Below are 25,937 nucleotides of genomic sequence, written 5' to 3'. Positions count from 1 at the left end.
GCTTCAAAAGCGCACTCTCTCTCTCTCCCCCACGTGTACGCGCACACACGCGCGCATTCCCTCTCTCTCACACACGCGCACACACACACACACACACACACACACAGACACACACACACGCACACTCTCACTCACTCTCTCTCTCTCACACACACACACACACACACACACACACGCACACACCCCCACGCACACAAACGCGCACACTCCTTTCTCTTTCCAAAAGCCCCTTGTGAAGCAGATTGACAGGCTAGAATGGAAATGAGGTGGCGGACACTCGGTCACGACTTCAGTGCGTACGCGTCCTTTTGAGAAGACCTCTAAACTTGGATCATATCACCATGGGAGCTATTTGGCTTGCAAGGGACTTCTGTTTGTTTTTGCTCTTGTTAAATAGTCGCCAAAGTGCAGCCCTTCCAGAGAATCGAGGTAGGACTATGCGTGTGTTTTTCCCCCCTCCTGCTCTGGAGACTGCTGTTCTTTACGCACGCTTTCAGGAGTGCACTGTTTCCCCAGTTCTGTCTTTAGTTTTATATTTTAACAAAAGTACCATAAATGTTTGTTTGTTTGTTTTTATTTATTTGGAATGTTTTGTCGTGGGAGTTTAATTTCCCCCTACACATACTTTTGTCAAATTTTCTTGTTATAGGCAATATATTTACTTTGATATTCGTTTTCAGTGAACTGTAACAAAACAGGCTATTGTGATCATCAGGGTAGCTGACATTTTACTGTTTGCTGTAGTTTAAGTGAGTATATAGACTTATTATGGTAAATGTCATAGTAGCAAGTGCTTTTTGAGAATTTGTCTGTTTAATAGTGAATTATGCTCAGGTGCTCTGGAGTGCATTAGTAGTCTACCTAATGTTAAGTCCCATGATGTATTTGAACAGATCCCTGTGCAGAGGAGAGTGATGGCTGTCACATTGATGCTATTTGTCAGAATGCCCAAGGCTCATATAAGTGCACATGCAGGACAGGCTTTAAAGGAGATGGCAAACACTGTGAAGGTAATGTTCATGTATCCCCTTTCTGTTCATCTGTGATTTTATTTTACTGTGCACATAAATGAATGAATGACTGTGTAGCTATATAACCTGTCCAGGCTTATAAGTCTATGGTAGCCTCAGTGTTTATTGGTCTACTTTTATTGCACTATTAGATATTCTTATAGTTGGGGTAGTTTGAGATGAAACATTTTAACTTGTCGCTCAAACTGGTGAACTTTCAATATGTGTTCACTTGTGTTTCCATTCCGTAGACATTGATGAATGCGACCTGGAGTATAATGGTGGTTGTGTACACGAGTGTAACAACATTCCAGGAAATTATCGCTGCACTTGTTACGATGGATTCAATTTGGCACACGACGGACATAATTGTTTAGGTAAGATCCGTTTTTAACTACAAACTCAATAATGTTTAATGGAAACAGACAGCTCTGAGTTGTTGTTGTTGTAGCAAGTTTCTCATCTCTTATCTTATATACGTCAGTAGCCTAAGTGTAGCCTAACAGCAACAAATCCAGTTAGGCTACATTAAAGGCCGTATGGTGACCCCTCTCTAAAACACTTTCAAACCACTACTACTTGCTTTGTTGACATAGTGATTTAATGGACTGGAGATGTGTGTTTTTCTCTCTCTGAAATTTGGTTGGAAAGAGAGCTTTGTTTACAATGGTAAAACACACTGCAGACCCTTATTATTATAATTATCATGGCGAGTTAAGACATTCCTTAAAAGCATTTCTTAAGTAATTTATTGGAAGATACCAATCCAAGTTTGATCTTAAATGCTATTGCATGAATTGATTAATGGGTGACACTAAATCCACCTCCCTGTAGATGTGGATGAATGCAAGTTCAACAATGGAGGCTGCCAGCACACTTGTGTCAACACCATGGGCAGCTATGAGTGCCGTTGCAAGGAAGGCTTCTTCCTCAGTGACAACCAACACACGTGCATTCACCGCTCTGTGGGTGAGTGACACCTGTACCGTTTAGCTTCGTAGCCTACTGAGACTGCACAGATGCACCACGTAGGCTAGAACACAGTAGAATCTGACTGCGGGGAGAGTTGTTAGTGAAGGAAACGTGTTGTAACTCCTCCCATAGTTAGACTTAGAGGACATGGCTATTTTGTGTCGTCAAAGAAACTTATGTCGCAAATTCTCAAATACTCACAGTAGAGGTCTTCACCGGTCCAAAATGACCGACCCGCACCCGAATGGACCTGTCTATTATTAGAAAGCTGAGACCCGGGCCCGTACAGACCTGAAAAATGTTGGAACCGAACCCGACCCGGACCCGGAGTCACTTCTTTTGAATGGACCCAAGAACCGGTCGGGTCCGGGTCGGGTCCTCGGGTATTCGGGGTCTCGGGGCATACCCGAAGACCTCTAACTCACAGGCAAGTCAAAGATTGACAGCACAATGAGGGATGACAGCTTTGAAGTTGGCTCCCGTGTCTGAGGCTTTATCTGCAGCAGGCTGCATGCTGTGGGAGAAGGAGCTCTGTGTCCCAGGAACAAAATAAGCTAATAACTGCAACACTCTGCTCTTTGTGGCCTGTGTCAGAGATGAGACTAAAGTCCTTAGGCATTTGTAGCTGCCAGGCCAGAAAGTGCTTTTGTTTTGTCTTCTCCACTAAATTGAATTGAATTGATGCAAGTGCTTTCCACCCCATTGGCTTTTCCCTGGCAAGCCTGTTAAATCCTACAGACATGTCCACTCAGCTGTGACCCCTCCGTTCAAATGTTACATGTCTCATTCTGCAGTTAGATGCATGGTAGGAGGACAATTTGAGAAATGATAGTTTTGTTTTGTTTTGTTTTAAACATGAACTTAAATTCCTGCTCTGCTAGTGGTCTTTTTTTACACCAAAATGTTAAATATAACAACAACAACAACAACAACAACATCATCAACAACAACAACAATACTACTACTACTACTACTACAACTACTACTACTACTACTACTAATAATAATAATTATAACTTATATTAGACATGAGAACAATCACTGTCTCAGGCCAATCTAGGAACCCAGAGTCTATTTTTCAAATAAAAATAGACTCTGGGTTCCCAGATTGTTGTCAGGCTAATCTCTCAGTATGAGTGCCTTTCTGTTGTTGTTGTTGTTGTTGTTGTTGTTGTTGTTGTTGTTGTTGTTGTTGTTGTTGTGTTTGTTGTTGTTGTTGCTGTTTTCCTTTTTGGATTTGTCTTTGTGTGAAGGCAGCCAGTCTGTAGGATAGTTTCATTGTGTACCTCTTTCTATTTTCTATCCCAGAGGGCCTCAGCTGTATGAATAAGGAGCATGGCTGCGCTCACATCTGCAAAGAGACACCCAAGGGGGGCGTGGCCTGCGAGTGCCGCCCGGGGTTCGAGCTGGCCCGGAACCAGAGGGGCTGCATCCGTACGTGCGCATCCACATGAAGCTGACTTTATCTGTTCAGATGCACGCAGTGGGCTTCAACTGTGGCGCTGTTTATCTGACCCCAGGTTATTTGTTGTTGGCCTGCAGTGACTTGTAACCATGGCAACGGGGGCTGCCAGCACACCTGTGAGGACACGGAGCTGGGCCCCATATGCAAGTGTCACGCCAGGTACACCCTGCACCCCGACAGGAGGTCATGTGTAGGTAAGACCTGACCAAATTGCTTGTAGGCTCAGTCGTTACTTAGCACCGGGGAAATCTAAAATCTCGTCTAAAATACAATGCCACATGTACACATCCCTACATCCTCCACAATAGCTGTGACTTCTGTCCGTTTCTATTTCTTAAAACCCTCATTTTGAACATACTGTATTTTAAACCTCTGGATGAAGTAGCAATCCTGTCTCAAAGTGATATTTCAGTTTATTTAGTTCCCGGCACTCATATTCCAGTATGGGTTCATGAACAACTATCTGCCAAAACTGGTCCTAACACATATATCAATTCAATTGGGAGTGACAGATATGTGTGTTTTTTTCAAGCTCTAGGTCATCATTTTCAGAAAGTAATTTTTCCTAATTGCAATTACCAATTGCAATTGCAAGTTGACTGACAATGGAGCCTGAACACATGCAGTGAAAACACATTTCCAACTTCCAAGGCCAGCTGATGTTGGAGTGTTGGACTTTTTTGTTTGTGTAGTAACGCGTAGGCCATCTTGCTGGGAAATGAAAATATGGCACCAATGTGAAATATCTCTCTAAACAACTTGTCTGTGCCAGTTCTCCTTTTTTCCTACACAATGGTTATGAATGATAAGGATCAGCCATCAGATATTGGGGTAGTATCTTTCTCTCCAGCAGCAGTGTGTGTGAGGTCCAGGCGTATCACTGATCTGCTGTGTTATCTGCCAGGCACACTGTATATCTCAAGTGAAAACATGCTTCTGGTTACAGCAAAGTGACAGACACAAACACACAGAGGTGCTCAGCTTAAAATCATTTGTTTGGGGATACTTTTCTTTTTAATATAGCAAAGTAAAGTGGATAAACAAGCCAAAAGAGAATGTTAAAGTTCAATTTGAGTGAACAGAGAAGTCACGATACATGCATCAATTATTCATGAATTTGCTACCTATTGTTAGCCTGTTTATGACTCATCTCACTTTGCGTCTGTTCTCGCAGAACGAGATGAAGCCACCACCGAGTCCTCGGACCACAACTCCACATCCTTTACCGAGGTTGACAAACGTGTCAAGAGAAGGCTGCTCATGGGTAATAAGTCCATTCCCAATCGTAATGTTTATACATGGCGCCGTCTCAAACTGAATCAAATAAACTCACCAGCAGAAATGAATGTTTACAATGGCTTGACGGTGTGTCGAGCTGCCAGGAATCCGTCCAGAGCGTGGGGTAGTAATGCCTAGTAAACCAATGCATTCCTCAGTCTTTAGAGCAAACTGTGAAATGGCTATGGACTCCCGATCCCCCCCCCCACTCCCCGGAAAGATATGTGCATTTGTGACAGTGTGGTACATTTCGCGTTTTCCTTCCATTTAGGGAGGGTAGAGTGTGAACCCTTTCTGGTGTATTTAGCCCATATATCAGTTGTGCGATGCTGGGTCAGTCTGCACACCTAAAACATGATATCTGTCATGCTTTACTAAAGTGCATGACGCTGGATGTCTGTTGGTAGGTTGAACCAAGCCGTTAACATGGACTTCACCAATGTATGGGTGTAGTCTGCTTACACAGACATTATCCATCACAAATCCATTATCCATCACAAATTTACACCATAGCAGCCATACATTGGAGTCTCCTTCACCTCTGATCCATCAGGCGTTGTGGACATTCTGGACAAAATATTATTACAAACATACAGCATTATTGTTTGTGCTTCACTCAATCAAATGTTCGAAACCGCCTATGAAGTTTAGCAAATAAATGCACAGTCTTTGCGCTCTCACATGTTCTTCTCATGTTCATCATTTTGAGAGTTTAGCATTCAGAAAATCACGGTTCTATTTTGCTAAGGATTTATATGACAGATGGGGAACAGTATAGCACATTGTGCATGGAGGTAGGTCAATAAGTGGAGGGCATTCACGTTGGATCGTGTCATTTCAGAGACCTGTGCACTGAACAATGGGGGGTGTGACTGCACCTGTAAGGACACATCCACAGGTGTGCGCTGCAGCTGCCCGGTCGGCTTCACCCTGCAGCCGGACGTAAAAACATGCAAAGGTCAGACTGCCAAGTCCACTGACAACCTCCGCAGAGAGGCTGCAGTCTCTTGGCACTCGCATTCTAGCTTAGTGCATTTTGTGTAGTACGTCTGTCTAAAGGGTTGTCAGGATATCACCTGTTTCCCACAGATATTGACGAGTGTGAGCTTCACAACGGCGGTTGCGATCACTTCTGCAGGAACACCATCGGCAGCTACGAGTGCAACTGCAGGAAAGGCTTCAAGCTGCTGACCGATGAACGATCCTGCCAAGGTACCGATGGCTCCTGACTTGTCTGCTTTCCTCACAATCTAGCAGAGTTAGCAGAGGCGTCTCCCTTAAATGATTTAACTGATTTTCAACCAGCTTTGCATCATTACAAAATCAGTAGTATATGCAAATGAGCAATGTTTAACTTCCCTCCATCTTGCCTTGGACCGAGAACTCCCCGTTCATTCACAGAACTTCCTGGACCAAATTATGTCATAATGATGTCATCTTAGGGCAGGAAGTTCTGCGAATGAAGGTAGAGAGAGCAGTAATGATAGTGAAGTGTAATAGAGAGCAGTAATGATAGTGATAGTGATAGTGATAGTGATAGTGATAGAGATAGAGATAGTGATAGTGATAGAGATAGTGATAGTGATAGTGATAGAGATAGTGATAGTGATAGTGATAGTGATAGTGATAGAGATAGATATAGTGATAGTGATAGAGATAGAGATAGAGATAGTGATAGTGATAGTGATAGAGATAGTGATAGTGATAGAGATAGAGATAGTGATAGTGATAGAGATAGATATAGTGATAGTGATAGTGATAGAGATAGAGATAGTGATAGTGATAGTGATAGAGATAGTGATAGTGATAGTGATAGAGATAGAGATAGTGATAGTGATAGTGATAGAGATAGAGATAGTGATAGTGATAGTGATAGAGATAGTGATAGTGATAGTGATAGAGATAGTGATAGTGATAGTGATAGAGATAGAGATAGTGATAGAGATAGTGATAGTGATAGAGATAGTGATAGTGATAGTGATAGTGATAGTGACAGTGATAGTGACACCATGGCAAAACTGCTCCAAATGACATCATTATGACATAATTTGGACCAGGAAGGTCTGTGAATGAACGGGGAGCTCTCGGGCCTGGGAAGATGGAGGGAAGTTAAACATTGCTCATTTGCATAATATCTATCGCTTTTGTAATGATACAAAGATGGTTGAAAATCATCAAAGTAGCACTTTAAAATGCTTTATAATGAAATGTGTATTTTTGTCTGTCTCTCTCCCTCTCTCTCTCTGTATATATATATATATATATATATATATATATATATATATATACAGTATATATATATACATACATATATATATGGTACATGACCTCCCCTGCTAATGTAACACATCCACAAATGTCCAATTTAATTGAGGGGGAGGATTCAGTATCAGACACAAATGTGTTTTTCGGGTGGGAAATCCCTCCTAATGAAGATCGCAGCTGACTGCCCTGCTACCATGTCATCATCGCTGCTGCTTTTTCATTACAGATATAGACGAGTGTTATTTCGAGAGGACATGTGATCACACGTGTGTGAACTCCCCCGGTGGTTTTGAGTGTGTGTGCAACAAAGGCTACACCCTGTACGGACTGGCCCATTGCGGAGGTGAGACTATAAGCGGGGAGGAGGGGGGGGGGAGCTGCACAAGACCGATTTGGCATCACACACAAGTGTGCAATTTACAGATGTGTCGAGTTGTTCACACATAAAGTCACAATTAATAAAAGTGAATACTTTTGTTTTTTTTGCCATACGCTGGAGGAATAGAACAATGACGGTTTTCCAATTTTTTCCTCTCAGACATAAATGAATGCAGCATGAACAATGGAGGTTGTGAGCAGGGCTGTGAGAACACCTTGGGTGGATTTGAATGCCATTGCCATCCGGGCTATAAGCTACACTGGAACAAAAAGGATTGCATTGGTAAGCCAGTGCCTCTGCACGTCTGCTGAGTGAGTGCTCTGTCATGCTCATCATCTCTTTGGAAAGTGTGCGAGGAGATAACACACTTTGGACTGAAACTCGGGGGACAAAAACAGGAGATACTTTTAGTTTTCTTTTTCTCTTTAATTCTCTGTCGCTCGGTTTTCTTGTGCTTGAGAGAAGATTTGAAATGCTACAGTGCTGCCGGTGCTGTTAGGATGCTGTACTTTGTTTCTCGTTCTTCCTGTGCCTCTTGTCTTTGTGTGCCTTCTCCCCCCTGTTGCAATCACAAGTGTTCTTTTTTACCTTGGAGTTTGTTGTGATTTCTATCTAGAGGCTGAGGGTTTACCACCTGCAAACCCCCCCTTTAAACCCACCTTGAACTGTAGCAAGCAGGAGGGAGGGGACCGCTGCTTCCTGACATGCCAGTCCCAAGTTCATATCAGCAGCGGTGAGTTGGTTTAGTCAGTTAGTCGGCTAGTTCTTTGAATAGTCGGTAACATCAGCTTGCGGAGAGAGGCGTCGTGTTGCTACATGCTGTCTGTTTGCGCTCTCTGACTTTGACTTTTGTGGCCCTGACTTTTGTCTCGGCTGGTCTGTGTGTCACGGCTCCGTGTGTGTTTTCAGGGACGGAGGATTCCTACACTGTGACCTGTGGAATGCCTCTGCCCTGCTTGGCTGAAGCACAAAACAACAACAGTGGCTTGCATTGCTTAGGCAAGTACACGTGATCACAGATTGACATCAGGCTCTGTCTCGCTCTGACACACAAAACAGTAACAACTTGATAACTCTGGCATTTTTCTTATTTTTTTTTATACTTAAAAATAGATAAAAAGGCAAGATCTTTCACTTTTTTCCTTCCTGTGTCCTGCAGGTCCAGAAATGCCAAGTGTTCTACGCATTAAGACCACAGCCACTTTCAAGTCAGGTACCGCAAAGTGCAACTTAAAACGCAGTCAGGAGACACTAAAGGAGAGCCTGAATGCTGCACACTCAGGTACAGAGGCTCCTATATCACAAGCTTCAAAAAGACTTGAAATGACAGATAGATATGGAGTGAAATTACAAACTCTTTCCTCTTTTTGGAAAACAATTTGGCTTTACTAGTAAGAAGTGCCAACATCTCATGCAACAGTGTTGAGAAGATGAAGCAGACCTGAATGCCACTTTGAAGTTCAGTCAAACATAGAAAGAAAAGTGCAGAGAAAGCGGAGCGGTTCTGAACGTTTTGAATGTGCGCTGCACATTGTTTGCTGGTGACAGGGGAAGATGTAATTAGCCATAGCACGCCTTTCAGTTGGCCCTGACCTAGCCATCAATCAAATGGATTTCCGATTGTGGGATTATTTTGTTTCTCCAAAGGGTTCCGGCATGGTCCTCCTTAACATCCCTCACAGTCATTGAAAGGACACATCATCATCATCATCATCATCAGTATATAAATGGGAGCTAGGGCTCTGTCTGTTTGTCTGTCTGTCCCACATGTGACATCATCAGTGATGTCATAAATCCCACTGTGACATCATCAGTGATGTCATAAATCCCAGTGATGTCATAAATCCCACTGTGACATCATCAGTGATGTCATAAATCCCAGTGACGTCATAAATCCCACTGTGACATCATCAGTGATGTCATGAATCCCACTGTGACATCATCAGTGATGTCATAAATCCCACCCAACAGCCGGGCTGCGTATGCGAGCTGCAGGGCAGGCGAGGCTGCGAGCCCGAGCAGCGGGTGAGCCTAGGAACCGAGTGCGCGTAGCGCGCGCGAGATGCCTAGTTGCTTCAAAAAAGAGGACATTTTCACAGTCTCATCATCCTCTTTTGAGCTTGCCAGTCTACATACAGAATATAACATAAGAACAGCGGGGGGAAATATTATAGAATGAACTGCATACACAGGTTATTTGACACAGATCTTAATGGCGTCCAAAGTCTGATTTGTTGCAGTGCAATTCTTGTGCCATAACTTGTTTCTTTCCTGTATGAGCACCTGTGATTTACTTTTAACGATTGTGTACGTGTGTGTGTGTGTGTGTGTGTGTGTGTGTGTGTGGGGGGGGGGGGGGGGGGGGGGGGTTGTCTCCCATGTCCACAGATAGCAGGTTCTTCTTCACTGAAAACGTGCAGTTCAGCTACGTGAGCCTGCGCTGCACCTCGTCCGGCCGGCGCGCGCGTAGCCGCCACGGCAGGAGAGCGGGCGAGGAGGACGGCTCCTCTATCACAGCTGAGTTTGAGCTGGATGTGAACCTAGAGGAGGTAACAGGTTGGTCTCTCTCCGCTGCCTGCCTGTCTGCCTGTCTGTCTGCCTGCCTGCCTGCCTGTATGTCTGTCTGACTGTCTCTCTGTCTGCGCTGCTTGTCACCTCAGCACCCTTGGGTGTCACCTATGCTTCACGTTCTCTCTCTCTCTCTCTGCTCATCACTAAACAAACCAAACTGTTAAAGTATCTCCTGTTTTGACTCGGCTGTGGTGGTGGGCTCTGGGTCGGGGCGCAGGGTCAAGGTGTTTTTCCCCCTCTCTTTGAATGGTGAGAAGATGATTCTTCCCCTGCCTTGATCTACTGTTTGTATACGTGAGTGGGGAGGTAAAGCATGTGTGCGTCTAGGTGTGAATGTGCGATCATGTGACACAGGTACTAGGTGTGAGTGTGCGATCGTGTGACACTGTGCTCTGGAGACAGTTGTGGTACGGAGTGCTTCTCTCAGCAGAGAGCTGTGACCTGAGCTGTGTGCGTCGGCGCTCGGAGAAGAGACTCAGGAAGACCATCCGGACGCTGCGGAAGTCCATCCACCGCCAACAGTTCCACCTGCACTTCGCCGGGTCCGACTACGAGCTGGCCAGGGGGCGGGGCCAGCCGCTCCAGCTGCCGGGGCACTGTGTGGCGGGACAGGTGCTGCTGGGCCGCAAGTGTGGTGAGCAGGCAGTTTTTTGGATTTGGAGTACAGTACAAACCCGAGTTGGCGCCACTCATGAATTGAATTGAGACTGCATGGTGAATTCCAATTCAACTCCTGGAGTTGGAGTTTGGAATTGCACCCGGCTCTAAAGAAACAATTCACTTCTAAGAGCGGTTGTCTCCACTTGCTAAACATTATAAATCAAATGTTATGAATCAAATGAACGACAGTTTTGCAATTACTTTCAATCACGTATGCATTACAATTACCGGTACATGTTTATGCATCAAATACCATCTGAAAAGTACATTCAACAGTTTATGATATTCAGTGTTGATATATAACACTACATGCAATCTTAGGTATGTGGTAAGAACAAAACAAACAAACAAACAAACGAAAACAACATGGAATTGAACAGAATGTCATTGAATTAAATTTTGAATTGGAATCGAGTTCATTCATGAATTGACCCCAATCCTGGTACAAAGCTGGGTAGAGGTCAGGACATTCACCATTCAGCCAGGCAGCACTGACATTGTAAATATCAGTGTGTTTCATCTCTCATGTAGGGCCATATGATTTCCGCAAAATGGAAAACATGGACGGAATCATGGAATTTGGTAATAAAAATTGAATCAACTGTAAGACATGCAATATTGCAAAATTTTTCATAATTTGGCTGAAATTGATAAAAGTAGGCCTAATTATCAAAATAAGAAGTAGATGTAATTATCGTTGTAACCTAAATGATTTCATAATTGTAAAATGGGCCTAGAGAAATTATTCAGTTTTCGATTGGGGTGTTTTGAGAGGGGGGTCGGTCTTGTGTGGGACCCTTACTACACCTCACAACTTAGTTTTCACATTGACAAACATGTCGAAGAGGCTGTCTGAGAGAGCCAAGTCATCAAAAAAGAAAAAGCATCGCGCCTAACCCCTAAATTAAAATTAAAATGGAAAAAAAAAAAAATTGGGAAAAAATAAAACGGAATTTGGAAAAAATAAAACGGATTTCATATGGCTCTACTCTCATGCAGAGCTACTTATTGTGAGAGCGCTGCTCCAACCGCTTCTGTTCCACCCAACATAAGGTCAGCAGCAGCTCTCTCTCTCATTGCTACACACAGGGTAGCCTCATACTCATGTCTTTAAGCATTGAAATAGTCCATGCCAGTGAGATATATTTAGACAAGTTGGTTTAATGATTGGATTTGGAGCAGGTGTTGGCCAGATGAGTGCCATATTTGGTTTGCAGACATGCTGTAATGAGCTCGCAGGGAAGAACAGAGAGACTGTTGTTGGTCCTCCAAGCCATGAGATCTTCCAGCATCTCCCTAGGATAAGAGTGTAACACGAGGGGTGATGGCAGGTCTCGTGGTAGCTGTTGGTTTTATATACAAGCCATAATGGAGAAAATGTTCATTAGGTATAACGCTGTGAGCGCTAGTGAGCTGAAGGCTGGCATGTGTTTTCTGTAGTGAGCTGAAGGCTGGCATGTGTTTTCTCTAGTGAGCTGAAGGCTGGCATGTGTTTTCTGTAGTGAGCTGAAGGCTGGCATGTGTTTTCTCTAGTGAGCTGAAGGCTGGCATGTGTTTTCTCTAGTGAGCTGAAGGCTGGCATGTGTTTTCTCTAGTGAGCTGAAGACTGGCACATGTTTTCTATAGTGAGCTGAAGGCTGGCATGTGTTTTCTCTAGTGAGCTGAAGGCTGGCATGTGTTTTCTCTAGTGAGCTGAAGGCTGGCACGTGTTTTCTATAGTGAGCTGAAGACTGGCATGTGTTTTCTCTAGTGAGCTGAAGGCTGGCATGTGTTTTCTCTAGTGAGCTGAAGGCTGGCATGTGTTTTCTCTAGTGAGCTGAAGACTGGCATGTGTTTTCTCTAGTGAGCTGAAGGCTGGCATGTGTTTTCTCTAGTGAGCTGAAGGCTGGCATGTGTTTTCTCTAGTGAGCTGAAGGCTGGCACGTGTTTTCTCTAGTGAGCTGAAGGCTGGCATGTGTTTTCTCTAGTGAGCTGAAGGCTGGCACATGTTTTCTCTAGTGAGCTGAAGACTGGCATGTGTTTTCTCTAGTGAGCTGAAGGCTGGCATGTGTTTTCTCTAGTGAGCTGAAGGCTGGCATGTGTTTTCTCTAGTGAGCTGAAGGCTGGCATGTGTTTTCTCTAGTGAGCTGAAGGCTGGTATGTGTTTTCTCTAGTGAGCTGAAGGCTGGCACGTGTTTTCTCTAGTGAGCTGAAGGCTGGCATTTTCTCTAGTGAGCTGAAGGCTGGCATGTGTTTTCTCTAGTGAGCTGAAGGCTGGCATGTGTTTTCTCTAGTGAGCTGAAGGCTGGCATGTGTTTTCTCTAGTGAGCTGAAGGCTGGCACATGTTTTCTCTAGTGACCTGAAGGCTGGCACGTGTTTTCTCTAGTGAGCTGAAGGCTGGCATGTGTTTTCTCTAGTGAGCTGAAGGCTGGCACGTGTTTTCTCTAGTGAGCTGAAGGCTGGCATGTGTTTTCTCTAGTGAGCTGAAGGCTGGTATGTGTTTTCTCTAGTGAGCTGAAGGCTGGCACATGTTTTCTCTAGTGAGCTGAAGGCTGGCATGTGTTTTCTCTAGTGAGCTGAAGACTGGCATGTGTTTTCTCTAGTGAGCTGAAGGCTGGCACGTGTTTTCTCTAGTGAGCTGAAGGCTGGCACATGTTTTCTCTAGTGAGCTGAAGGCTGGCACGTGTTTTCTCTAGTGAGCTGAAGGCTGGCACATGTTTTCTCTAGTGAGCTGAAGGCTGGTATGTGTTTTCTCTAGTGAGCTGAAGGCTGGCACATGTTTTCTCTAGTGAGCTGAAGGCTGGCACGTGTTTTCTCTAGTGAGCTGAAGGCGGGCACATGTTTTCTCTAGTGAGCTGAAGGCTGGCACATGTTTTCTCTAGTGAGCTGAAGGCTGGTATGTGTTTTCTCTAGTGAGCTGAAGGCTGGCACATGTTTTCTCTAGTGAGCTGAAGGCTGGCACGTGTTTTCTCTAGTGAGCTGAAGGCGGGCACATGTTTTCTCTAGTGAGCTGAAGGCTGGCACATGTTTTCTCTAGTGAGCTGAAGGCTGGCATGTGTTTTCTCTAGTGAGCTGAAGGCTGGCATGTGTTTTCTCTAGTGAGCTGAAGACTGGCATGTGTTTTCTCTAGTGAGCTGAAGGCTGGCATGTGTTTTCTCTAGTGAGCTGAAGGCTGGCATGTGTTTTCTCTAGTGAGCTGAAGACTGGCATGTGTTTTCTCTAGTGAGCTGAAGGCTGGCATGTGTTTTCTCTAGTGAGCTGAAGACTGGCATGTGTTTTCTCTAGTGAGCTGAAGACTGGCATGTGTTTTCTCTAGTGAGCTGAAGACTGGCATGTGTTTTCTCTAGTGAGCTGAAGACTGGCATGTGTTTTCTCTAGTGAGCTGAAGGCTGGCATGTGTTTTCTCTAGTGAGCTGAAGGCTGGCATGTGTTTTCTCTAGTGAGCTGAAGGCTGGCACGTGTTTTCTCTGGCTGAGATGAGCGTGTGCCCCTAGTCTCTGGCCTCACAGTGAGTTCACTGCCTGCTGCACGTTGTCTTAATATCAGCGAGATGGTACGAAAATGTTGCCTTTCTCTGTTGAGATGTTTAAACAATCAAATGACTTGTGTTTTGTTGGATAAACACACATCTATACCACCAGCACATCTCATGTAGACCTAAACCCATCATCTGTAAAATAGGGCTGATGAGGGGAGGAAAGAGTTGATCCATTCTAGGTCTTTGAACTTTGAACAAAAAAAGTCCAAATATCTTCCCAAAATTGTATTCATGGGGACATTGAAAGAAAATGTCAAATCATGCATCAACCACTTGCTTTATCTCCCTCCAGCTGTATTTTCTTTGGTCACTTTTTTGCCTCTAAATGACATAAAATGTAATGTAATTGCTTGTGCTGAGCTGACATGGCATAAACCCAAACTGCTCCTGTTAGTTATTTTTATGTTTTAATAACACGGGTCTTAAGTCTATTCCCCCCGCTGTGCTTTCAGGTCAACATTAAGCGCTCTAGTGGCCATGGCAGGGGTGCAGACATGTCATTTGGGAGGGAGGGGGGCTGAAAGGCATTCTTTAAACCTCCAGCTCTTTAAAAAGGAGCTCTATTTTCCCCTCCTCCCCCAGGCCAGCGCCTCCCGTCCCGCTCTGGCTCAGCTCCGAGTGCACTTCACTCCTTTCACTTTGCCCACTCCATTGAAAAGCTCACTGGGGCTTGTTCTCACTGCCAGAGGAGAGCAGACCGAGGCTATCTGCTGAGGCTATCCCGCCACAACAACCTCGCCTCTGCCGCAGCGGGAGAGAAGCTGCACCTTTACTCTAACTCTGTATATTATTTAAAGCATTTTCTCTCTGGACCTGTTTTTTTTTTGCGTTTTAAGTAGGGCTGCAACTAGCGATTATTTTCATAGTAGATTATTCTGTCGATTATTTTCTCGATTAATCGATTAGTTGTTTGGTCTATAAAATGTCAGAAAATGATGAAAAGTGTTTCCCAAAAAATGTCTTGTTTTGTCCACAACTCAAAGATAATATCAGTTTACTGTCATAGAGGAGTAAAGAAACCAGAAAATATTCACTTTTAAGAAGCTGAAATCAGAGACTTTTTTCTTAAAAAGTTACTCAAAGCGATTATCAAAATAGTTGTCGATTAATTTTCTGTCGATCGACTAATCGATTAATCGTTGCAGCTCTAGTTTTTGGGCAATGAGAGCATGTAAAAGCAAGGCATTAAGTTTGCCGTTTTATGCAGGGAGTGTTGCCGTCTAAACTGGGCCTATGTCTCTGATGTGTTACTGATAGAGGTTGCATCAGCTAGTATACTATTCCAAGGTATCATCTCTGTTTAAACACTTCGCTCATGGCTAATTGATTAATTAAGGTAATTAATTTAATTAACTAAGGCATATATCTTTTCACTTTATCCTTATTTCTGTTCATCTGTAATAAAACACAAATACTTCAGCATGTTTCTGCATCAGAACGTGAATCTTTTGTTTCATCAACACATCATCAACTGCGATGATCCAAGGATGCTGTGATTTGAGCTCGTTTGGCTCGTACTCATCCACTTGATGGTTGTAGTAGTCGACTTGTTTGCGTGTTTGTTTGAACGTTGGAGATGTTTAGGAAGTGCTGTTGATTCAAGCTGGCAGTTTGAGTGCTGCTGCGGCCCCCCCAGCCCCCCAGCCAGGGGCCACTTTGCATGACCCCCAGCCACTAAAGTGCTAAAGAGAATTGACTTCAGCCACACCATGGGAATCAATTAGCATCAGCTGTTTGGGCCCCCGCTTGATGGGCGCAAGAAGCGATTGGGGCCGAAGCAGAATGGGGGGATTCAAGAAAGCTGACCCCTTTTATTGGGTTCAGCTCCTTAGCACTGTGATAGCGTAGTGTTTTCCTATAGTGTTTTCCTATGTCATCAAGTAGGCAAAGACTGGGCACTTGAATAGGGGTGAAAGGTCTTTTAAAGAGGACTCTATAGAAGCGTTTCTTTGCATTTGAAAGGCTTCAAGGTTTTTTCTCTCTCTCTCACTCTCTCTCTCTTCTCTCGCTCCTTCCCTCTGTCAAATAAAAGCTGTTAGAGGACAATGCAGTGATGGCTCCTCATGGTCTTTCAGGATCAACAATAGGCTGCAAAAAATGAACTGCTCTTGAGAGAATTACATTTTCTTTCTTTGAAGGAAAATCTAACAATTTGCTGAGCCACGTATAATGGGGTCTCTACGCTAAAGCTTTTGTGTGTCGAGCTTTTAGAAATGGTCGGTTCTCTACCGAGAGAGGCAGATCTTAAAGGCTACTGCTACTGAGGCACATTTTGGACTAACACAGCCTGAGGGTCTACATTGATTTATTCTGTTGTGAGTTCAGCTACAGTTTTCAAGTCTTTAACGGCCTCAGACAGACAGACACAATCATTCCCAAATTAATTACAGGCATCACTCTGGATGGTAGGAACCAAAGCAAAAATGGTGCTCATCCCTTTAATCAAGCTGATGCCGTCTTGTGAGATGAGAGGCAAACGCTGCCTTTGATTTGCGGCGAGGTGAAGATGAGGGTGCTTATGATAGTATTAAGAGTAGAGCCCGACCGATACTGGATTCTTGAGGCTGATGCCGATACCGATATTGGGGAATAAAAAAATTCCAATAGCGATATATCGGCCGATATTCTTATATTATATATACACATTATATTTCACAATGTTTTTGCAATGATCCCTCAAATATCAAACACTTGACAAAGATATGACTTGACATGACTGGAGATAATGTAGGGAGGATATTTTACAGCTTATCAATCAACTTTATTGTCCAAAATGACATCAACGCAATGAAACAGTAAACTTAATTGGGAATTTACTAATTATAAATAACTAGAAATACAAAAACACAAATAGAATAAATATAAAATATAACTTAAGTTCAGAAGAAATATCAAATATACACATGCTGTCTAACATAAAAAATACAAAATAAAAAAATATCGGCCAACATATCGGCCGATAATATCGGTGGACCGATATATCGGTCTGTCTCTAATTAAGAGGGTGAGGGTGCTTATGATAGTATTCGATATCTTCCCTGATGCACAGCCATGCTTCATGCAGTATTCGGACGTGTCTGATGTGGGCCACAAAGACAGCTGTGGAGAAGCTCGGCGCTCTTTATTTGTCTGGATTTTTTGCATAGCTGCATCAGGTTGACTTTGAAAGGCGTTTTAACAGCTTAACACTGGGCCTCTGTGTGTGTGCGTGTGTGTGCGTACGTGTGCGCGTGTGTGTATGCACGTCCGTGTGTGTGCGCGATAATGCGAACAAGAGTGTGCACACCTTTTCTCTATAAGTGTGTGTTTGTGTGTACAGGCCAGGGCCATGCAGACTTTTGGGGGCCTGAAGCAGGTTTTGATTCGGGGCCCCCCGTCTGGTCCATGCCGTGATCAACCCACCCAGTGATCATCAGCCCACTAGCCAAAAGATCGTTTAACTGCTCTAATTAATAATAATAATAACAACAATAATGATAATGATAATGATAATGATAATGATAATGATAATGATAATAATAATAACAATAATACTTCTGGTTTTATGGGGGGTGGTTTTTGGATCTTTTCCTGGCATCATAACGATGCTGCCTGCATCAGTCGCATTGCAGTCAGGTCAACAACCTAATGTGGATTAAAATCAAAATGCAAACTCTGATTAATGGGATAAATGTTGCAATTGGAAGTAACACTTTCAATGACTACCATATATCTCACGAGGAATTATAAATATAATGCATTCATAAATTCTTATGACCATACGTTTAAGAAGACATCATGATTGCTGTTACATTATATATAAGCAGCATTACCCTAAAGCATTATAAATATGAGTCTTGTGAATGTTTATGACTAGCTGTCTGTCAGAGGTTGCGGTAGTCATCAACATTCACAGTACGACTGTAATGATTCATTATAATACTTTATGAATGCTATATAATGCATCAGTAAGCAGCATCATGTGTTTCTTGTTTATGACTAGTTCTCTCATTGACATTTAAAGGCTGACTGACTACATCTGATGGATAATAACTAGAGATAAACATTCTTAAGATGCTTTGGCCAAACTTTGATAGATCATAAAAAAAATGTTCTAGTATCATAATAACTGAAATCGTTAAGGCTATATAGCCTGTTTACAAAACTCCAGACACTGTGGTATTTAGGCATTTAAACAAGGTCAAATCACATATTTTCACATATATTATAAATTATTATAATTTATAATATAATTTAAATATAAATTTATAATTTATATTTATAATTTTGATTGAATTAATCACGCAGCCTTATGTCCCATCATCGTTTCTCCCTGTACATCATCAGGTGAGTAATTGTCTCTTTGGAGCCTGTCCTACACGGCTCTGTTTGAACACTCTCGGGAGGCAGCTGGTGAAGTCTGGCTTACTTTTGTGATTGAAGATTTTGGGGCTGGATAAATGTTCTGCTTTATAGCTCTTGTCATGCAACTGAACTGGCACATCCATCATAGTGTGTAGATGTGCCATGTGGTTAGGGCTGTTTCATTATGTGTAGCCAGAGGGCACTCTGCTGAAGTTGTTCATTCATGTCTGCCTTTCACATTGTCTATCTCACCTGTCCCGCTTTTTGTAGTCGGTTGCCACCACTACTTTAAATTGATTTGTCTGCTAAATGAATGTAAATGACGTGTGCAGACACAACATTAGGTTGATGTTTTTGTGTCTTTATTGCACTGGCTTGCCTTGATTAAATGTCTCTCAGTTTGATGCACATACTGTAATACAATATTCTTGTGAAGAGAATAGGTGCATTTAACTATGTAGGGTACATTATTTTTTTCTAAGCCACTGCAATCCTAAAACATAACTATCAGCCTTCAGAGAGATGAGGATGAGGAAGAGGAACAACTGACTTTGGCTAAACAGATGCATGTTTGGGGAATTCTAAGGGGTGCCATAATCAAACTTTGAAATTGTGAAATTGTGAACATGATCAGGGAGCATAACACCAAGATGGCGGTGTCACAATACAGCCTGCCCAGTTTTGCTTTGTGTACAGCAGCCAGATGCACCTGTTTGTGAGAGTCTTACTGAGTTCATATTATGAATCATTTTGGCAACTCTTGATGTAAGTCGGCGTCATTCTGCCCCCCTCTGTTAGTGAGCTGCAGCGTCGGGACGTACTACGACGGGGACCAGGGGAGGTGCGTCCTGTGCCCAGTGGGAACGTATCAGGATGAGGAGGGGCAGATGTCCTGTGAGGTCTGTCCCATGCCTGAAGGGAGAGCAAGCTCCAACGTGGTTGGGGCTCGAAACATCTCAGAGTGTGGAGGTAAGACTTTGATCAACTACAGGCAAGTGTCATTAGAAATTGTAGATGTAGATAGGTGACAGGAAAGATGGCGCAGAGAAGGAGATGAGGTGATGAGGCCATAACAGACCCTGTAACAGACCATGTAAAGGCCGAGTTATGCGCAGGTAGAAACCGCAATGCTGTAGGGCAGCGGTTGCCAACTTTTTCCAACTCGGCGCCGACTTGGAAATCTCAAAACTTTTCGCGGCCCACCTCCGACCCCATAAAAAATACAGAAGCCAAATAATGCATTCTCAGAGCACTTTTTTTCCCGACAGTCACTAACACAACAGCATTTTCAGTCTTACAGTTTTCAAGGAGCTGTCCCACAGTGAGGAGTTTTTAATTGTGTTTAATGTAAAAATAAAATAAAATAAAAAATTAAATAAAATGCCCGCCCAATTCGGCCCACAGGTTGGGAATCGCTGTAGGCGTTTGTCCAAATCCAAATAGCGTATTCAAAAACACACATATAAGGGATTGTAAGGGCATCCAGGGGTCTGGGGGGAATAGCGTGATCCTCCCACGCTCTACGTCCTCGCAGAGAAACTCTTCGCTGTCAGGTGAAACGAAGTGGCTGGTGACTGCACATGTATCAGAGGAGGCATGTGCTAGTCTACGACTCTCCCCAGATCGGCAGAGGGGGCGGAGGTGGAGCAACGACTGGAACACCCTAACAGGGAATTAGCCAAGTACAATTGGGGAGAAAATCCACATTTTGAAATTTGTCAATATCGTCTTCTCACATCTCTCAGGAGGTCATTATTTCAGGTTTTCTCTCTCCCGGCCACTCCTATATATCGACCACCATCAGGTGGGAAGTACAAATCTGAGAAAAAGTAGTTATAATGGCATATATGTTTCCATCCTCCAGTGGGTGCGTGTCACATCTATTCAACAGGTCCCTCCATAATCACAGAGCAAGGATATACATAGAGATCCATGAGTGATCATAGAAAGGTTCTCCTTGATGGTTTGATATTTTAAATAAGTAATCTTTAAACGAGCCTTTTAGAATCTCATCCTGTTATGAAGTTGAACTGCACAGGATTAGCGATGGTGCCGCGATAAAGATCTCACCGGCAGATGTTCTGCTTTGTGTAAAGCCAAAGAAGCCTGGGCTTAGATGTTCAAGATGTATTTGAATTCAAAAGGCGTCTTCGGGCCCCTCCCGGTCCTGAATGAAAGGAAAATGAACCACCATGTTTTGGTCTCCTTCATTGCCGTTATCGCAAGTCACTTTGCGGATCTCATCTCCTGCTTTGCTCAGTGACAGACTAAACAAGAGGAGCTATCAGCAGACTCCCAGTGGCAACCAGTTTTGTGTAAGTCACTCAGGAGATATGTCAGAGGTGGTTCAGGCAGAGATAAGACATGACGTCACTCCATTAACATTTGGGTTTGCTATAATGCTCTTATCTTAATAGTATGGGAGTGTGTTTCCTCTTATTGGCTGAGAACTGGCGTGTCACCACGGCCACATGAAATGAAAAATGACTTCAAGTTGTTAAGTGGTTCATCTCCCTAAAATACTCCGGGGAGAGAAAACGGGTGAAAAACGTCATAATAATTCCGTTTTAATTTTTCTTCGAGCCACCTGTCATGAAATGTCCTCTGATGTACACTGCAGCGAGTCAGTTGAAGCTCTAACTAGGCCAAATGTGTCTGTGTGCCCAGGTCAGTGTTTCCCAGGTCAGTACTCTCATGATGGCTTCCTCCCCTGCGTGTCCTGTCCGCTGGGGACCTACCAGTCCGAAGTGGGACGCACCTCCTGCTTCGCTTGCGGAGGGAACCTGGTCACAAAGCACAGCGGAGCCGTTTCCTTCCAGGAGTGTGAGACCAAAGGTGAGGCAGAGGCAGTGGCAGTCAGCCACCTTTTTCATTGTTGTCGTTTAGGTGAACGCCGGATTTTGTCTGTCCGTGTTTTAACTTAAATGGAAGGATTGCATGGGTTGGGAAGGTTATGTGACCCTCGGGTTCATGAAAACCTTTCAAAAGCCATTGAATAAAATGAACAAGCACAAATTCACAATAGCTGCGACCACATAATGCGAAAGGCAGGATGGCAGGGCCAACCCACCCTACTCTGCTTCTGCAATCCTGCATTTTGAATGTTGCGCTTGAATTTGTGTTGAGTGTCAAAATGAACTCTGCTGCCCTCTGCAGCTGTTTTAGTGTTTGTGCATTTCTGCTACACTCACTCCTCTCTATCCCGGCCTCTGGCTCCTACAGTCCAGTGCTCTCCTGGTCATTTCTACAACACCAGTACGCACCGCTGCATCCGCTGTCCCACGGGCACTTATCAGGTGGAGTTTGGCCAGAACTACTGCAGCTCCTGCCCTGGAAACACCACCACCGACTTTGACGGCTCCACCAACATCATGCAGTGCAAAAGTATGTATGTTTTGTACATAGTAATGTTTCATAGGAGTAATGTTCCTTTGTTGATACTTTTACTTAAGTAGAAGTAAAATAGAGGTGTAAAAATGTACTCAAGTAAAAGTACAAGTAACTCAAATCAAATGGTAAAGGCTACTGACGTACTCTTTTAGAGAACAGTTAGATGTGATGTTTTCCATGCAATTCCAAAAGGATGAGAGGTCAGAGTTCAAACTAGATTGTTTTAATTGGACACTTTTGAAGTTACAAAATAAAGTGCACAAAGTAAAGCCTGATTCTTCTTCTTTGCCAACTGGATGTGGTTTAAAATGTAGCATTTGAGTAAAAGTAAAATTACTGGTCATAAAAAAAGTACACAAAAAAAGCTACTCAATTACAATTAATGTGAATAAATCTGAGTAGTTATTTCCACCCTTGGCATTCATGTATGATATGATATGATATAATATGAATGATATGATATGATATGATATGATATAATATGACGACAACACTTTGATCACAACACTTGTGTTGTGATCAAAGTGTTGCTCTGTGCAACACTCTGGGATTCTGTCCTAGAGAATTCATTAATAAAGTTCACCCAGAAATGAAAATTCAGTCATTATCTCCTCACTCCCATGCTGATGGATGGGTGACGTTTTTTAGTCCACAAAAAAGTCCTGGAGTTTCAGGGCAAAACATTGTTGCAGCATTCTCTGAAGTGAATGATGACCAACTTTCAAATGTAAAAAACAACAACAACAACAACAACAACAACAACAACAACAACAACAACAACAACAACAACAACAACAACAACAACAACAACAACAACAACAGCAGCAGCAGCAGCAGCAGCAGAAGAAGAAGAAGAAGAAAAAAGCTCCATACTCCCCATCTGGCATGAGCAAAGTCTCCAGAAGCCCTGAGATGCCAAGTTGACTTGAAAATACGTCATTTACACCCTGATGTCTTTTCAAGTCCACTTGGCATCTCAGGGCTTGTGGAGACTTGACTCATGCCAGATGGGGAGGATGGAGCCTTTTTCTTTTTTACGTTTGAAAGTGGTTTACCATTCACTTCAATTGCTTAGGAGAATGCTGCAACCTTTGTTTGTTTTGTTGTTTTTTTGCTGTGAAACTCCAGGACTGTTTTGTGGACTAAAAAACTTCACCTGTCCTTCTGTCGGCATGTGGGGGTGAATAGTAGATACTAATGACTGAATATGCATTTTTGGGTGAACTTATCCTTTACCATCCCTAAGAAGGTATAAACTATATGACGCATTCTGCCACTTCACAGACCGACAGTGCGGAGGAGAGCTGGGGGATTTTATCGGCTACATAGAGTCCCCCAACTACCCAGGAAATTACCCGGCTAACGTCGAGTGCACCTGGACCATCAACCCTCCGCCCAAACGCAGGATCCTCATCGTCGTCCCCGAGATCTTCCTCCCTATCGAGGACGAGTGTGGAGACTACCTGGTCATGAGGAAAAGCTGTGAGTCCTAGCTCTGTGTGTGTGTGTGTGTGTGTGTGTGTGTGTGTGTGTGTGTGTGTGTGTGTGTGTGTGTGTGTGTGTGTGTGTGTGTGTGTGTCTGTGTGTCTGTGTCTGTGTCTGTGTCTGTGTCTGTGTCTGTGTCTGTGTTACTACTGTAGCATTAAAACGTCACACAATTAAATGATGTAGGCTGATGCTTTGTGCCCATGTCCTGATTCCGCAGCTCTCTCCAACTCTGTGACAACTTACGAGACGTGTCAGACGTACGAGCGTCCCATTGCGTTCACCTCCCGCTCCAAGAGGCTGTGGGTGCAGTTCAGGTCCAACGAGGGGAACAGTGGGAAAGGCTTCCAGGTCCCATATGTGACCTATGACGGTGAGAGGAAACATGGCGATGTGTGTCTTGTATCATGTTGCTTCCTTCATGTGTTGCACACGTTCAAAATACAATCGTGGCGCTAATGCGCTGTTGATGTTCTTTGTTTGTTTCAGAGGACTACCAAGAATTAATAGAAGATATAGTCAGAGATGGAAGATTATACGCTTCAGAGAATCATCAGGAAATTCTCAAGGTAAATCCTTTTATAACCTGTACTATACTAATTAGCCTACTGTTGTTTTCGAAGAACCGTGGTTTTCTATAATACTTCCTCCATGAAACTGCTCACAACAAAGTCTGTGGATTATCTTGAGTAACCGGGTCATGATTTCTGGAAAGAGACATTGCTGTTGAGTTTATCAAATGTATTTCTTTGGCACTTTGAGCACCACAAGCCGAGTGCCATCCAGTTCCATTGTATTGGAGAGAAGGCAGAAACTCTGCGGCCGATATCTTCAAAACTCAGTCAACTAACACAAAACGATATAAATGGATAAATAGCACTGCAGGTGAGAGGGAATGTATTTTGGATTTTAGGGTGAGCTGTCCCTTTAACAAAGATTGAGTCGGGTGGAGCGCTAGTCATCCTGCATTATGCCTGCTATGCAAAACATTTGATCAGCATGTACTCAAGTAGTACAAAGCAAAATGTATCATTTTAGCTCAACACAAAATCACACTCAGTGATGATAGATAGATGCGACAGTATGTCACCAATTTGTCAGCTCTGCTCTGGACCGCATCCTGTGTCTGGATAGTGTAAGCATATAGTGCCCTCTTTTGGAGCCATGTAGAAATACACATTACTGTTCACATGTGGCTTTACTTGTCAGTCACATATGAAATGCCTTGACTGTACACTGACTCATGCAATGTGTTTTCCCCATCAGGACAAGAAACTCATGAAGGCGTTGTTTGACGTGCTGGCCCACCCACAGAACTTCTTCAACTACACAGCACAAGAGTCGAGAGAAATGTTCCCCAAGTCCTTCATCCGCTTCCTGCGCTCCAAGGTCCTGAGATTCCTTCGCCCTTAGGATGGAGGCGACTGTCATCTTGTGGATATTCAATGAACAACTCTGATTGCCACAGCATCTATTTGATCCACTGAGCAGTTGAGGAGCATTCTGTAGTTATCCTGTTTTCACACCGACCCATACGAGAGTGGAAGATACGTTCAACTGACCCTAAAGAGAAAGCAGACCAAGTCAAGCGGGTGGACTTTTAACTGGACCTTTGAGAGGCAAAGAATCACCGGTTCTGACACACATGGGGCTTTTTTCTCAGGCGGCCATCTTGGTTTCTTCCTGTTTCTTCCATTTGTTCGCAAATGTGTTTTATTGAGCAATCAATGCAAGAATCGCAATGACCCGCGTTTGTTTTTCAAGTCTCCATCTCAGGATTCCAAGCCAAAGTGCTAGTCTGCTCTTTTACAATGTTCGTTTATAGTGTTTGGGTAAAGCTGAGGGAGATTTGGAAAGTGTTTTTATTTTATTTTCACATTAATAATATCCATCTATTTGAAATAGCTGAACACATATTCAAATCACAATATTATGAGGATGTTGCTAATACCATGGTGTCAAGACACAAGTATGGTAGCTAACTGAGATATATACTGAATGTCAGCATTATATAGTGTGTATCTAGTTATAACATAGGCTACTGTTTCAGTAGAGTTGAATTGTTGACAGAACTACTGCTCAATATAAGAAACAAATATAGCACAAATATGACCTTTTCTTGGGAATGTTAGAGCACTACAAAGTACGTAGTGACGCCACAGAAGCAATTATTCTTATGAATGTTTTGTATATGATGTAAAAAGTTTTAGGTGAAATGTTAATGTATTAGCAACGAAATCCCTGACACATGTAGCATTGACGCATCTCCTGACAGCCTGTGGATGTTTCAAGATAATTGAATGAGTGCCACTACCCTGAAAAACATTTTACCCTTCCAAAAAAAAAACACTGGATAGTGGCTTTTAGGATTTCATGAAACACATCAAGACTTTTCAAATTATGAACCAGCAACCAAAGACAACTCTTCACTCTTCAGACACTCAAGGAAATGGACATTTGGAGTGATGTGATTTGAGATATGGAGTGATAGGACGACACAAAAGGAATAAATGATCCAATATGAAATGAGTTTTGTAAAATATAATTACTCTATTCGCCTGTCTTAGATAATAAATGTATGTATATTTTTTTATTGTTTT

The 25,937-nt window shown here is 43.2% G+C and overlaps 1 protein-coding gene across 1 annotated transcript; it reads left to right on the top strand.

Moving 5' to 3' along the window:
- Positions 1-341: 341 nt before the first annotated feature.
- Positions 342-25,937, top strand: scube2 (signal peptide, CUB domain, EGF-like 2; the record flags this gene model as incomplete). Its single annotated transcript, XM_083650937.1, has 23 exons — positions 342-429; positions 894-1,010; positions 1,262-1,387; positions 1,845-1,979; positions 3,291-3,416; positions 3,525-3,641; positions 4,622-4,711; positions 5,567-5,683; positions 5,815-5,937; positions 7,217-7,333; positions 7,529-7,651; positions 7,986-8,102; positions 8,279-8,368; positions 8,529-8,651; positions 9,758-9,925; positions 10,368-10,574; positions 19,261-19,431; positions 21,130-21,297; positions 21,685-21,846; positions 23,137-23,334; positions 23,558-23,710; positions 23,827-23,906; positions 24,604-25,937. The coding sequence occupies 23 exons, from the start codon at positions 342-344 to the stop codon at positions 24,748-24,750; spliced, it is 3,063 nt and encodes a 1,020-aa protein (XP_083507063.1). The 3' UTR covers positions 24,751-25,937.

The sequence above is a fragment of the Poromitra crassiceps genome (genome assembly GCF_964638095.1).
Source record: "Poromitra crassiceps genome assembly, chromosome: 14".
Classification (NCBI taxonomy): domain Eukaryota; kingdom Metazoa; phylum Chordata; class Actinopteri; order Beryciformes; family Melamphaidae; genus Poromitra; species Poromitra crassiceps.
This window is presented reverse-complemented; position numbering and strand designations above follow the sequence as displayed.